Source organism: Macrotis lagotis, chromosome X (assembly GCF_037893015.1).
Source record: "Macrotis lagotis isolate mMagLag1 chromosome X, bilby.v1.9.chrom.fasta, whole genome shotgun sequence".
NCBI lineage: Eukaryota > Metazoa > Chordata > Mammalia > Peramelemorphia > Peramelidae > Macrotis > Macrotis lagotis.
The window spans coordinates 431,086,613-431,101,028 of NC_133666.1; the positions used below are offsets into that span (position 1 = coordinate 431,086,613).

General features: G+C 31.3%; 1 protein-coding gene across 1 annotated transcript in view; it reads right to left on the reverse strand.

Annotated features, from left to right (window-relative positions):
• The window catches only part of SNTG1 (syntrophin gamma 1), a 536,013-nt gene that overhangs the window by 135,884 nt on the left and 385,713 nt on the right, over positions 1-14,416 (reverse strand). The window contains exons 12-13 of the mRNA XM_074202064.1: positions 10,842-10,958; positions 6,990-7,061 (exon numbers count right to left, since the gene is read on the reverse strand). Coding sequence (XP_074058165.1) covers positions 6,990-7,061; positions 10,842-10,958 — 189 coding nt within the window. The remainder of the gene's footprint in view (positions 1-6,989; positions 7,062-10,841; positions 10,959-14,416) is intronic.

A 14,416-nucleotide genomic window follows, 5' to 3' on the forward strand; every position in this document is an offset into this window, starting at 1 on the left:
TGGAAGATGAAACTTTGAAGGGCAAAAGAATGAGGATTATCACCAAGAATCACTTTTGCAGTAGGATGAAGTATAATATGCTGGAGTAAAAAGTAGATATCAACAAAATAGAGGACTTTTGAGCATTCCAGAGGAAAAGACCAGAGCTGAATAGAAAAACCTGACTTTGAAATGAAAGAACAAAATTAGCATAAAAAATTTAAACAGAAAAGAGAAATCATAAGGGAATACAATAGGTTTAAACTGTTTATATTCCTACATGGGAAAATATTTAAATTCCTAATTTTTTTCATTATTAGGGCAGTTAAATGGAGTAGATGGAGAAAGAAATCAGAAGTGGGAATTAAATGTAATGATATGTTTATTTAAAAAAATAAAAATAAGGAATGAAAAAGAAGAATCAACTGGGAAACAGTCAAAGGGAGACGTAGAGAGGCATAAATTATCTGACTTAAAAGAGGGCTGAAAGATATTTTACAGAGAAGTGGAAAATTGGGGAAGCAGGGAGGGTAGTACATGAATTTTGCTCAGCAGAATTAGCTGAAAAAAGAGAATGGTATACACCCAATTGGGTTTAGAAAATTATCTTATCATATAGAAAAATTGTAAGGAAAGGGAATAAGAGAAGTAACTGATAGAACAGAGGGCAGTTTAGGGGAGGTAAAAGTCCAAATAAAAATACTTTTTATGAATGGAAAGGACAAAAGCAGAGCAACAGTAGGAAAAACATGTGGAAAATAGGCTGGAAGGAAATCCACAGTTGGTAACCATTATTATAAAAAAATCATTTTTCTGATAAAGCCTTCATTTCATAAACCTAAGAAAACTGACATAAATTTATTTTATTTAGATTTATTTAGATTTTTTTCAAGACAATGGGGTTAAGTGACTTGCCCAAGGCCACACAGCTAGGTAATTAAGTGTCTGAGGTCAGATTTGAACCCAGGTACTACTGACTCCAAGGCCGGTGCTCTATTCACTGTGCCACCTAGCCACCCCTGACACAAATTTATAAAAATAAAAAATCATTTCTCAATTAATAAATGGACAAAGGGTATAAACAGACCTTTTCTAGACATAGTAATCAAAGCTGTCTATAGTTAAATAAAATGCTCTAAATTATTATTGATGAAAGAAAATCAAATTAAAACAACTCTGAGCTACTACCCCCACACCTATCAGATTGGTTAATATGATAGAAAATGAAAATGACAATTGGTGGAAGGACTTAGAAAAAAAATTAAAACACTGAGGTAATATTGGTTATACATATATATTGGTTGTATACTGATTCAGCCATTCTGAAGAGCAATTTGGAACTATGACTAAGAGACTATAAAAGCATATATCCCCTTTGATTAAGCAATAGCTACTACCACTACTAGGTCTGTATTGTAAAGAGATAAAAAAAGGAAACATAAAGAAAATAGGATCTATATGTCCAAAAGTATTTGTAGCAGTTCTTTTATTGGTGGCAGAGCAATAGATGTTGAAGGGATGTCCATCTATTGGGGAACTACAAATGATTGTGATGGAATACTATTGTGTTATCAGAAATGATGTGCAGGATGTTCTCAGAAAGTCATGGGAAGACACAAGCAAAGTGAAATGGGAACACAAGAGAATATTGTACATACTAATAACAATATTGTATGATGATCTACTAACAATTAACTTAGATATTCTCACCAATACAATGATTCAAACAATGATCCAAGACCATTCTGTAAGACTTATGATGAAAAATGCTGTTCAACTCCAGAGAAAAAAATTGGGAAAGCCTGAATGCAGATCAAAGATTATTTTCTTTTCATTTTCTGGAAGGGGGAGAAAATATTTTTGAGTTACAGGAAAATGTCTTTTGAATGTCTACACATGGATAAACCATGTAGAATTAATTGTTTGCCTTCTGAATATGATTAGTGTGAATAGAGGGAAAGAATTTTGATTTCAAATTTTGAAAAAAAAGAATGTTAAAATTGTTTTTATATAAATTGGGAAAATGAAATATTAAATAAAATAAAAAATAAAATTTGAAATTTCATTTTAAAATTTACTAGATCTAAATGTATTTTTACATTACATTTAGGCATGCCAGTTACAAAAAGTAAAACACACACAAAAATAGCTAAACTGCTTTAAATTAAGCTAAAGATGGGCCAGTTACTTCTCATGGTCTGGAGAGGAAGAAAAAAAAACTAAAAAATAGACTGAACTAAGAGGAAATTTTTAACAATACTCAAATGATGAAATATATAATAGAATAATAGTACTATTAGATAAGACTTTATTATGAGTAATTAAATGCAAACACTAGCATGAGTCTGGGAAGTTGAATTCTTAGATTTTTGGTGAAGATCTAAACTTCAAAGACTTTTTACAAACTATGTAAAGTTAATGGGTAGTATCATAACATGGAAGGGCTAGCCTTGTAGTCACGTAGACATGAGTTCGATTCCTTTCTCTCAACAATACTAACTATATGACCCTCAGCAAGCCTCTGAACCTCTGTGTCAAAGCAGCTATGAGATAAATTTTTGTCCTAAATTCTAGACCTTCATTGTTAGAAGTAGCCACAGATCAATGAAATCACACATCTTGGGATGAAATAGATGTTACTTACAAAGCACAAGAATACTACTGGGTTGAAACTATAAAGTGAATTTGTTGGCGCTCTGCAATTTCAGTCATGTCCTATTCATTGTGACCACTCTTTGAGTTTATTGACAAAGATGCTGGAGTGGTTTGCCATTCCCTTCTCTAACTCATTTTACAGATGAGGAAACTGGGGAAAATAGAGTTAAGTTACTTCCCAGGATCACAAAGTTAGCAAATATCTCAGGCCATATTTGAACTCAGGTCTTCTTTTCCCAGGTCCAGCACACTATCCTCAGTGCCTCCTTGTTGGCCTGTTAATTGAATATCCACAGTGATAAGTATACATTCATTTCAGTAGTAAAAATTTCAAGCTGTCAGAGGTACATAAATATCTTTAGAGAACCAACCACTAAAATACTCTAAAAAATCCTATTGCCTACTTTGATTATTTTGGATAAATACTTTGAGACAAAGGGTAGAATATCTAGTGTCAATGAATGATAAATGCCTAATTTTTCTTTGCTTCATGTGTTCAATAGTATAAGCAATTCTCAATGCAAATAGTCCCAGAATTAAATACTATATAGTTTTAAGGAAAAAATGAAAGTATCATCAACTAATTCCTGAAAGATAATGAAATAAGTCCATAAAGGGCATTCTTGAAGGATCTAAATGAATGCTACTAATGACTAATTTCTTGAGAGGAATTCCTAACATCTTTTGAAAATTCAAGTTTAAAAAAGAAAAAAAGTCTTTTTTTGTAGATCTACATATATCACATCTCTATTCACATGTACTTTTTGAAGAATCAAAAAGGGTCAGCTATCATTGTTACATGGGTTTTGTTTTTCTTGAGAAAACAGATGTGTATACAGTGAAAAAATATGAAATTAAAAAGAAACATCATGTAAAAACAGCAGTTTTCTTTTGCTCAAATAAAAATTATTATTGAAAAGCTAACCTCTCACTTTAGCTATATGTTCATTTTTAGCTTTTATAATTAAATGTGGAAAACTGTCAAAAAAAAAGTTGATACATCATTTGACTGAGTACAGAAGTTACTTTATAAAGAATAAGAAACTGACTTGTAGTTAGGAAACCAGAGGGAGGAGAGAATGGACTACTTTGAATGAAAAAATCTAAACACTAAAATTCTCATTTGGAGTATATTTATTTGTATTTGAATAAATAAGATACTGATGTTAATATCCTACATCTATATTGAAATCCAAAGTTACTGTAAAGTAATATGAAATACTGACAAGGTCAAAAAGCAATAAAAGCTTATAAAATGATATGGACTGACAAAAAAAGCAAAAACAAAGCTTGCAGATGAAATTTTTCATAGATATACGAATGGAAATGAATTTATAGAGGAGAAAAATCCAAACTACATTTATGGAATAACAAACTTTAAGATGATCATTTATGATACTGTGAAGGGTTTGAAGAGTCATGCTGAGCCATTCTTAGCAGGAATTAAATTTACTGTTTAATTTTTACTGGTTTAATTTACTATTTAATTTTTACTGTTATAACCTCAAACAAAAAAAAAAACAACCCTGTTTTAGTCATTATCCAGAATTAGAAAACATATTTGCAACACCCTTTTCTAATCTTTTGTAAAACTATATGTTCATTCCAAGTGTTAGATATCAGATGAAGTTCCATTGTGATTATCACTCCTTAAAATAGATATAATAGAGGTGAAAGAAGTCCAAAGGGAGGCAATAAGCATGGTTGAGGTAATGGGCACTGAGCATGCAAAGATGACCTAAAAAGATGGGAATTTTTAATTTGAACAGGTAACAACTGTGAAAGGATATAATTAAAGTCATGTATAGTTTGGAAATCTGAGTACAGATTCATTCAATAAATTATAGAACACTAGACAAAGTTAGGAAAAATTTTGCAGATAAAAAAGAACTGATTTTAAAGCTGATGAAAGCAAACATTACTTTAGATGCTGAGCATTAAACTTATAGAATTTATTACTTCAAGTCTGAAAACATAAATAGTTTCAAAGCAAAGTCATAGAAGTATGAAAATATTTATGTCACATAATGCTTAATGAAGGAATGCTTCAAATATCCAGGAGGAGACATCCATCTTTTTATCATTGAAATGGATAGGCAAATCATTTTTATTGTCATTTTCAGAAACAGAGATATCAGACCATACATGTCATATCTCTGAACCAAGATGACAATATAACAAGGTGAGTGAACAAACTAAAGCAAACAACAAAAAAAAATAACTGATTTCTCTTAGTTTTCATCAGAGGAAAAATGGTTGAAAAGTTATAAATTTGTGAAATGAATTAAAAACCTTTAAGATGGACAATTTCATTCATTTTAAAAAATAAGAGAACTTCAAATTATTTGTAATATTTACCCTTATGGGTAAAATAGTTCATATATTCAACATATAATGGAAAACATTTGGATTTAGTTTTTTAACTTATTATTTAGATAACAAATTAATGTGGGACTTCATAATGAGTTCAGTATCCTTCATAAAAAGTTTTATGGAAACCAGTAACTTCATCATATGTCATAAGTTCTACAACACTTATTACATTTTTGAAGTAGTTAAGTGGTGTAAATGGTGGAGTGCTAGACTGGAATCAGGAAGACCAGAGTTGAAACCTATATCAAATACTTGCCAACTATTTTATCCTGGACAAATCAGTTAACCTAGCTCAACTGTAGTTTTTTCCATCTCTAAAATGAGGATAAAAGGAAGAACAAATTCACAAGTGATAGGGGGAATGGGGTTTTGCAAATTTTAAGTTACTAAATAAATGATAGCTATTAATGTTGTAATTATATGTGTATCAAAGTTAATTTTCATATTATGTTAGAGAAAACATTTCTAAAAAAATTATAGTGCTTTCAAATGGCTTATTTATCTATTTGATTTTTTCAAAGCAGGTCAAGAACACTTTGTTTAATATTTGTCAAAACATTTAGTTCCCTTTGAACTCTGAGATTTTTTTTACCCTTAGCCCACCTTTGAAATGGATTATAGCAAGTTTGATTTTCAACAATTTTGGACCATTTAGTTTTTGCTTATTCAAATAATCTATTTTCTGAATATAAGGAGTTAAAACTGCAGTAAATAGTTTGTTCAAAATTTCTTTGTTAGAGACAAAGGTCATTTATCTTAGAATGAAATACAGAACTGTTTTAATGTTGCAAAAAGTGGACTGAGTTAGTAAGGGAAAGGGTCGCATTCTAATTCCTACTTTTACATTTCTTAATTGTATGATCATGGGCAATTCATGTAACCTTCTGATATTCACTTTGCTTACCTGTAAAATGAGATAATAATACTTGCTATGCATATTACATAGTTGTTATGAGGAAACTACATTAAAATGCTAAAGAAATGTGAAGAATACAGCATATATATTTTGGTAGAATTAGAGGAAATATTTATTAATTTATAAAATAATTCATATTTTTCAGCATCTTGTAAATTCCTGATGATTGGTTTCTCTATTTTAAATTGTTTCAAAAATTACAGTCTTGTTAGTTTGGACTGTTACTTAAAGGTCCTTGACTAAACCAGGAAGAAGCAGTTTTGTTAATCAATTCTTTTGCAGGTCTACTATGCATACCACACTATTCGTTACTAATGATACAAACTAAAAATGAAACAATCCATGTCCTCAAAGAGATTATATTCTATTGTACATATTCAACATGCATTACTAGAGATTGTAAAATGCATGTATGCATAACTGGTTGGAAAATGAAGAATTTGGACATACTTAGAACATTCAGTTTGCTTCTATTCATTTTTATACATTTTTTTTTCTGCTTCAAAAAAGTCTACCTTCACAGCATCTCTTGTATACATCTCCTCTCCACTCAAACAGTTAACACAGTAGTTCAGTCTTCAACCCCTCTCTAGTGGCTTCCAAATGATCTCTCTGCCTCTAGTTTCTCCCCATTCCACCATCAATAAAACTGGCTATTTAATGGCTCATGGTTCTTTACAGAATATATTTGCAAATTAACTCTACGATAAATACTTCAATAAATACTGTTCTTGAGGCAGCGAGATGGCCAGTGGATAAGAGTACTGGCCCTGGAGTTAGGAGTACCTGATTTCAAAACCAGCCTCAGACAATTGATACTTACTAACGGTGAGCAAGTAGGCAAGTCACTTAACCCCATGCTCATCCCGTCCCCCCAAAATGTTATTCTGACCCATTAATAGTAAAATATAGAGATTGGAATGTATAAACAGTAGCCAATTCTCTCAAGGCCAAGTTCATTTTTTTTGTTCTACTTATGCTACCTATAAAAGGGCTTAATCTTGGTGTTTAATACATATACATACTACTAACAAAAAAAAAGAACTCTTACATTTATTTTTCATACCTTGAAGATTTTAAACATAATCTCATAAACTGAAAATGTTTTTTCTGCTCGTGTCCAGTCCCAAGTGGTCACCTTAAAAATGAGAAAATCAAATGGTAATATCATTATTGTTAGAAATAGGATTCATTTTTGATTCCTCTAATCTTTTCTCTACAAACTACAAAATGTTTATTCATAAAAACTTTCAAGATAAATTTTGTCTTGCCTTTCTTCAAATATGCTTACAGAAATCAGTATGAATTTTTTGTTACTTTAATTGCTACTTTTCCTTCCCCATTCTGTTCCCCAATTCTTCAAAAATTGCTTTCCCTTCCTATTGACAAAATGCCTAGCATGTTTAGCACATTTTATTTTTTCTGTGATAGTTTAAAAATATTTTAATTTGTTAAATATTTTCCAATTACTTATAAAAATATTAACAATTTTTAAAAATGATTTCAAATTCTCTCCCTCTTAAACTTTCACCCTTCTTTGAGAAGACAATATATTTGAAATGGATTATACATATGAAGTCATACAAAACATATTTCCAGATTAGTCACATTTAATAAAACCCACAAACAAATAAAGACATTAAAGCAAATTTTTTTTTGCTTCAATCTGCACTCAGAATTCTGCAGTTCTCTCCCTCTGGCAGTTAGAAATTTTCATCTTGGGCACTTTGGAACTGTATTGGATCATGTTACTATTACTGTGTACATTGTTCTCCTAGTTCATCTTATTTCATGTAACATAAGTTCATAGAAGTCTAAGAATTTATCTGAAAGCATATTATTTATCATTTAATACAGCACAACAGGATTCCATCACATTCATATAACATAATTTGTTTAGACATTTCACAATTAATGCACATTTCCCTTTATATTCAGTCCTTTGCTACCAGAAAAGTACTACTATAAATATATTTTTATTCACATAGGTCCTTTCCTCTTGCCTTTAATATGTTTGAGATACAGATCTAGTGGAAGCAGTTCTAGGTCAAAGGGTATACACTTTTCTAAACTTTTGAGCATAGTTACAAATTGTTCTCCAGAATGCTTGGACCAGTTCACAACTTTAACAAAGGTGTAATAGTGTACCAATTTTTCCATATTTCCTTGAGCATTTATCATTTCTCTTTTATGTCAGGCAAGCAAATATGATAGGTGTGAGGTGGTATCTCCACATTTTTTTTAATGTACATTTCTCTAATCAGTAGGGATTTAGTGTATTTTGTTCGCATATTTTAGATGCATATTTGGAAGGCATTACATTTTTCTAAGTACTTCAGAAAACAACCAATGATGTTTCCCCAATATTCTGTGAAGTTTTAGTTTTTTTCATTTTTCCCTTCATCCCCTTTCTGTCTTTTTCTTTTTCTTTTTCCTCCTTCTTTCCCTCTCTCTCTCTCCATCCTTCCTTCCTTCCTTCCTTCCTTCCTTCCTTCCTTCCTTCCTTCCTTCCTTCCTTCTTTCCTTCCTTCCTTCCTACCTTCCTTCCTTCCTTTCTTCCTTCCTTCCTTCTATCCTTCCTCCCTCCCTTCCCTCATTTCTCCTTTCCCTGGTTAGTGAAGCAAGGTGTTATATAGGGGTTCATCATTAAGTGAACAAACATAGAGCTTTCTCTAAATAAGAAAATTCATTCCATCAAGGATTCAAAATATTTCATGAAAATTAATACATTTTTTCTCACTGTTATCATTTGTAAACCAATTATTTGAATATTGTTCATTTATATTAAAAATACATCTCATATGATCATGATTTTAGTAATATGGGATTGATAAAGAGGTCTAAATTAATTTTTATCACTGCCTTAGAGCTCAAAGAAGGTTACTGAAGCTAAATTCAATAACTCAGATTCTTTTATAGGAAGGGCCTCACTTATAATTTACCCTTTAAATAGAATTTTGTTGAAATTTGTTTAACCCATAATTTATTTAAAGAAAACATGGTATTATAAAGATAGCACTTAGGTAGCTAACCATCATTATAGTTACCAAATGCTTTTCAGGTTCTAGCTTTGAGTATAACAATCTTATCTCCATGAAGGATATACATTTCAACTTTATAGGGCAGACTAAAGTCACTCCCTTCCCTAAGGCCTGAGAATCAGAAAGAGAAAAGGTAAGGTAACTAGATATAGGACCTAGCCCAGAAGATGACTACCCATTTGACCCTCACAAATCTAATGGAAGCCTAGTGCCCTCAGAAATCAAGTAATCAGAGGAGTGAATTTTGTTGATGTTGAGATATCGCTTGTTAGGCAGGATATGCAGTCTGTTGTAGAAATGCTTTATTTGCTTAACTAGTAACAAGAAATGTACTATAAATGCAAATTATAATACAAGACTTGTTTGATATTTTCAATTTCCCAGAAAAGAATATGGTTTAACTAGATATAGAAAATAATTAATGTTCAAAATAAGTTCTATTATATAATGCAAATAGGGAAGTCATTTTCTGGCTGACTGAACACTGATTGTTAAACTTTGATCTATACTATTTTTATGGAAATTTATCCATTAAAATAAAAAAGGATATACTTGTTTTCCTATGATCTTTTAAAAACATATTTCTTATTCTATCTCTTTCTTATTGCCTCAACCTTGTACTCTCAAGCTAATTTAATAAATTGCCTTAAAATTTTCCTCTGGCAAGTTGTATTTGTAAATGTACTGATTAATCAGAAACCGAGCTAATAAAATCATTGCAAACACTTCCTTTGGTCCTCCTCCTTTCCACTTTTCTTTCTAATGTTCAGACATAACATTAATAGATGATCTTGCCCTGGTAGCTTCTCATTATGTAATATTCATGGTCCATTGGAGACCATAACCAGATCCTGGGGTGACAGGTTAATCATTATCACTGTTTATAAGGTTTACAATGTGAAAAACAGCAAAATTTTGGATTTTTCAATGCTTGCCAAAGTTAAGAAAACAATTCAGAATGGTTCAATCCTCTGGTGGAAGCTTTCTAGGACAGATTTTGGCCTTCTTATTTAAATCATTTTCTTTATAATGATTTATAATTTCTTTTTAAAATATTTATCTTATTTTAATTTATATAATAAAATAATCATTTCTTTAAGTTAATATCATAAAATATGATTGCACATATAACTGAAAATCCATGATGTACAACCTGTTATTCCTTTCCAATATATAAAATAAGATTATCATGTAATATTTTTTTCTTTTTTTCCTCCCCCACCATATTTATCCAAATCGTACAAGGATTATCCACCCTCTGCAGACCAACAAAAACACATAAACTAACCATTTTGGTTTGGACAGCTCTGTTAGAAAGTTTTTCCTAACATCAACTCTGTGGTTTCCTCTTTGAAACTTTTTTTTCCATTTCATTGTTTTGCTTTTGGTCTCTGGAGACAAAGAGCAGAAGTCTAATTTTTCTTCCATATGATGGGCCTTCAGATATTTCATGACAGTTTTTTCTGAGTCTTCTAGTCTCCAGTCTAAACATGCTCAGCTCATTGAATTGTTCCTTATATACTTTTATTTTCTCTTTTATTTTTAGTCTAGATCTATAATTTCATTATTTTGGGAAGCTCTTGAGGTCCTTGGAATTCTACCAATGGAGTATGGCAATTTATCTCTAAATTCTATTCTTAGAGAATTATTTGAAGCCCTGAATCATTAAGTGACTTGTTAGTTGTCATATACCTAGAATGTCTCAAAAACAGGGAGACATTTAGGTTTATCCTACTTCTATAGCCAAATTTTCTTAGCTATGTTATAGTGGATTCATATACATATATATTTAATATTAGAAATAACTTGAGTACAGGATCTCTTTCTCTATATTAGGCAGAAAAAAAATAGCAAAAAAATAAAAATGTCATACTTACTGGAGGTGCCAGAAATTTATAAAGAGAAGAGCCTCTCAGTGCTAAAAACTTTGGTGTATACTTCCGATCTTGAAGGGAATCTTGTTCTCGTTCTTCAGTCCAACCCATGTAGACTATCTGACAGAAAAATTAATAATGTTGACTAATGTCACATGAGTTTATCTTTGTTAGAATCTTTGTCATGCAAATATGGTAAAATATTTCTAATTTTAACTAATCATTCTAATTAAAATGGTGTCACATTTTTCTTTGCACATGAGAAAGGTAGATATCATAAAAAAACAAAAATGTAGAGCTATAATTTCTCTTTTTAAATTTATTTGATTTTTGCAACAGGGTTAAGTGTCTTGCCCAAGGTCACACTGCTAAGTAGTAAGGTTGGATTTCTCCTCAGGTCTTCCTGATTCCAAGGCCAGTGCTCTATCCACTCTACCACCTAGCTGCCCATAGACCTATATTTTCAAACATCTTTGACCTAAGATCAGAATGGTTTGAGAAATCCTAAAATGATAATGTAATCTTTCTTTTTTTCCAGTTGGAAGCTGATATCCTCCCTTATCTCAATCAGGACATAAAATACTCAGACATAAAATGATTTTGTTTCTTATTGAATATGGGAATCTGTTACACTATTTATTACTCTGAAACTTGGGTAGAAATAGAGACTGGGCCTTCATTAGAGTGAAGTCCCAGGTAAAGAAGTGCCTTTTACCTTTGGTATTTTTCCTACATCTTAGAGGTAGACTAGAAAACCAAAAAGTTAAACTATTTGTCCAGATTCAAAAAATTGTTATGGATCAGAGGTGAAAATTAGACACAGATTGTCATAACTTCAAGGAAAGTTTCTTATATATAATAACAGATTTCTTAATTTACTATTTATATATTTCTGACCTTGGACAGCTATAGGTGGTACAGTGGAAAGATCACTGACCTTGGAGGTCTCAGGGTAGGAGTTTGAATCCAAATTCAGACACTTAACACTTATTAGCCATATGTCCTTGAGCTAGTCACTTAAACTTGATTGCCTTGCATCTAGGACCACCTCCTGTCATCCTGATTCATATCTGGCCACTGGACCCAGATGGCTCTGGAGGAAAAAGTGAGTTATACATCACCATCTCACTCAAATTCAATTCATGTGCTTGTCATGCATGACATTACCTCCCTGCTACTGTGGTCTTCTTTGAAAAGGAAAGACAAACATACACACACACACACACAGGCACACATAGACACATACAGACACACACACACACACACACACACACACATATCAGTTCAGTCATGCTGAACTTACAGAACTGTTCAGGATGGTCACTGTGACTAAGAACAGCAGTAACTTATAAAAACTGAACCACACTGAAGTCAACAAACTCAAAATAGGTCAGGAATTTTCAGAGCAGGAGGGCAGTAGAAAGACCTCTCAATGGATCATCATCGCTTTGGAAGTACCAAAAATAAGAAGTCCCCAGAATAAGGAATGCAAGCAGTAGAAGAATATAAATAGCAGAAAAGAAGCTCAGTCAGGCATCCTCTCAACCCCCAAGTGAGCAGAGGTCAATACTGAAATAAATTCCAAAGTCAAGAAGCAAACTTGGAACATAAATAAACAAAAAAGGACCTGAATATAAAAAAATACTTTGAATACAGGGAACCTCAAGATGCAATCAAAGAAAACAATGATCTGAAAGAATCTATAAGGAAAACCTCATAAAAATGAAGATTGTTCACAAGAACCAGAAAATTCATAGCATAGTTAAATGTAAAGAAAAAATATTTTTAAAAAATCAAATAAAAAGGGTAGGGCAAAAAATTATGAAAAAAGAATGTTGTGGTTCAAGACACAAATAATAGCAATGAAAGTAACTTCTAAACAATTAGAATTGTTCAATTGGAAAATAGAATCCATGAAACACCAAGAAATGATGAATGCCAAGGGAAAAGTCAGTGAACATAATTTGATGCCTATGTAATTAGCAGCAATTGAATTATGGATTTGGAGAAAGCATGCTGAGGACTCTAACACATAGGGTATCTGTCTTCATTGTTATTTTGTAGTCCATTTTGTGTGCACATTTTATATCTTTACTAAATTACAAGTTTCTTAAGGATAGAGTGTGTCTCCTTTCAAATCTGTTCCACTTTGCCTAATATCAACGTCTTGTTGGCTTATATATGCTTAATTGAATTCGATGTAGCATGGCATGAAGTTTGGGAAATGATCTAAAAAGAATGGTAATAAAACATGTTTTGGAAGGTAAACACTTTATGGAAAAAATGAGAGGAATGGAATTATTATACACATTAAAAATTTTTTAAGTCAAAAATATATTCTACTTATTTCTATATCTACTCCCCAAAAGAGAGGTGAAAATGGTCTTTTTATGTCTGCGCAACTATGTAAAATAGCAGTTATTATTTTTCAATATAGGCAAAAGAGTAAAATAAAACCTTGTAATACTTTGAATGAAACATGCTTATTGTTCTTAGGAAATTGTGTATGCCATCAAGAAATTTTTTTGAGTCATAACTTACCTTTACTAGGAAACAAATGTACATTAACCATATGCTATTTGGTCCATAACTTGTCCTATTATTGTGGACCACCTAACCATTCAAAGAGCCACTGATTAATAAAATTACTTTTGGAGAAATAAGACTAAATTGTGGAACAAATATCTGTGTGGGGTTAGATCCATTCATGACTATAAAACAAGAACAACCCAGTGAACCCATAACTGGGGAGAACTGCTTATAGCATACTCTAGCTCTTTCTGATATGTTCAAAGGTAACAAGTTTCCTTTGAAATGAAAATGCTTAGAATCTTTTAACTTGCCAGTTACAAGTTGATCTTTTCCATTTTGCAACTTTTATGACAAGTCTAATTATGCAGTAATCCTATCAATTAGATAGCCATGAATATTTTCTAAGGATGAACTGAGACCTTTGGTGAGTTCAGAATACCTGACAATAATATAACTCATATGATTATAGCATGTAAACTTAGTACACTCAAGATCTTCACAGATAGGTGAAAACAAAATAAAACAAAAGAAAAATAAAACAACTTTATTGATAAACTGTGTCATAAGGAAGATTGTATATGTGTCAGATAAAAAGTGTTTCATAAAAATATGGAATTTTGGTATTATAAAAAGTGCAAAAGAGAACTCTTGCTTTTTAGGAACTCACAATCTAATAAAGGAGACAATATGGAAAGTTCTATTAAAATAAGTTCTTTCTATCATTAAATGAAGCATATGTGAGATATGTACATATATAAAAATAATCTATATTTTATATACATGTTCAAATGGTTATATAATGCATGGTATATATATATATATATACATATACATGTATGTTAACATTTTATATGCAATTGAAATAATCAACAGTTGAGTATGTCATTAGTATTAAGAAATGGAAGAAAGCTTCTTGCAGTAAATAGATTTTTTGCAAGTACATGAAGGAAGCCAGGGAAGCAAGGAGGTGACAATGAAGAGAGAGAGAACAATTAAACATTAAATCATATCACAGATGAAGATTCAGTGCACTCCATAAATGAGGA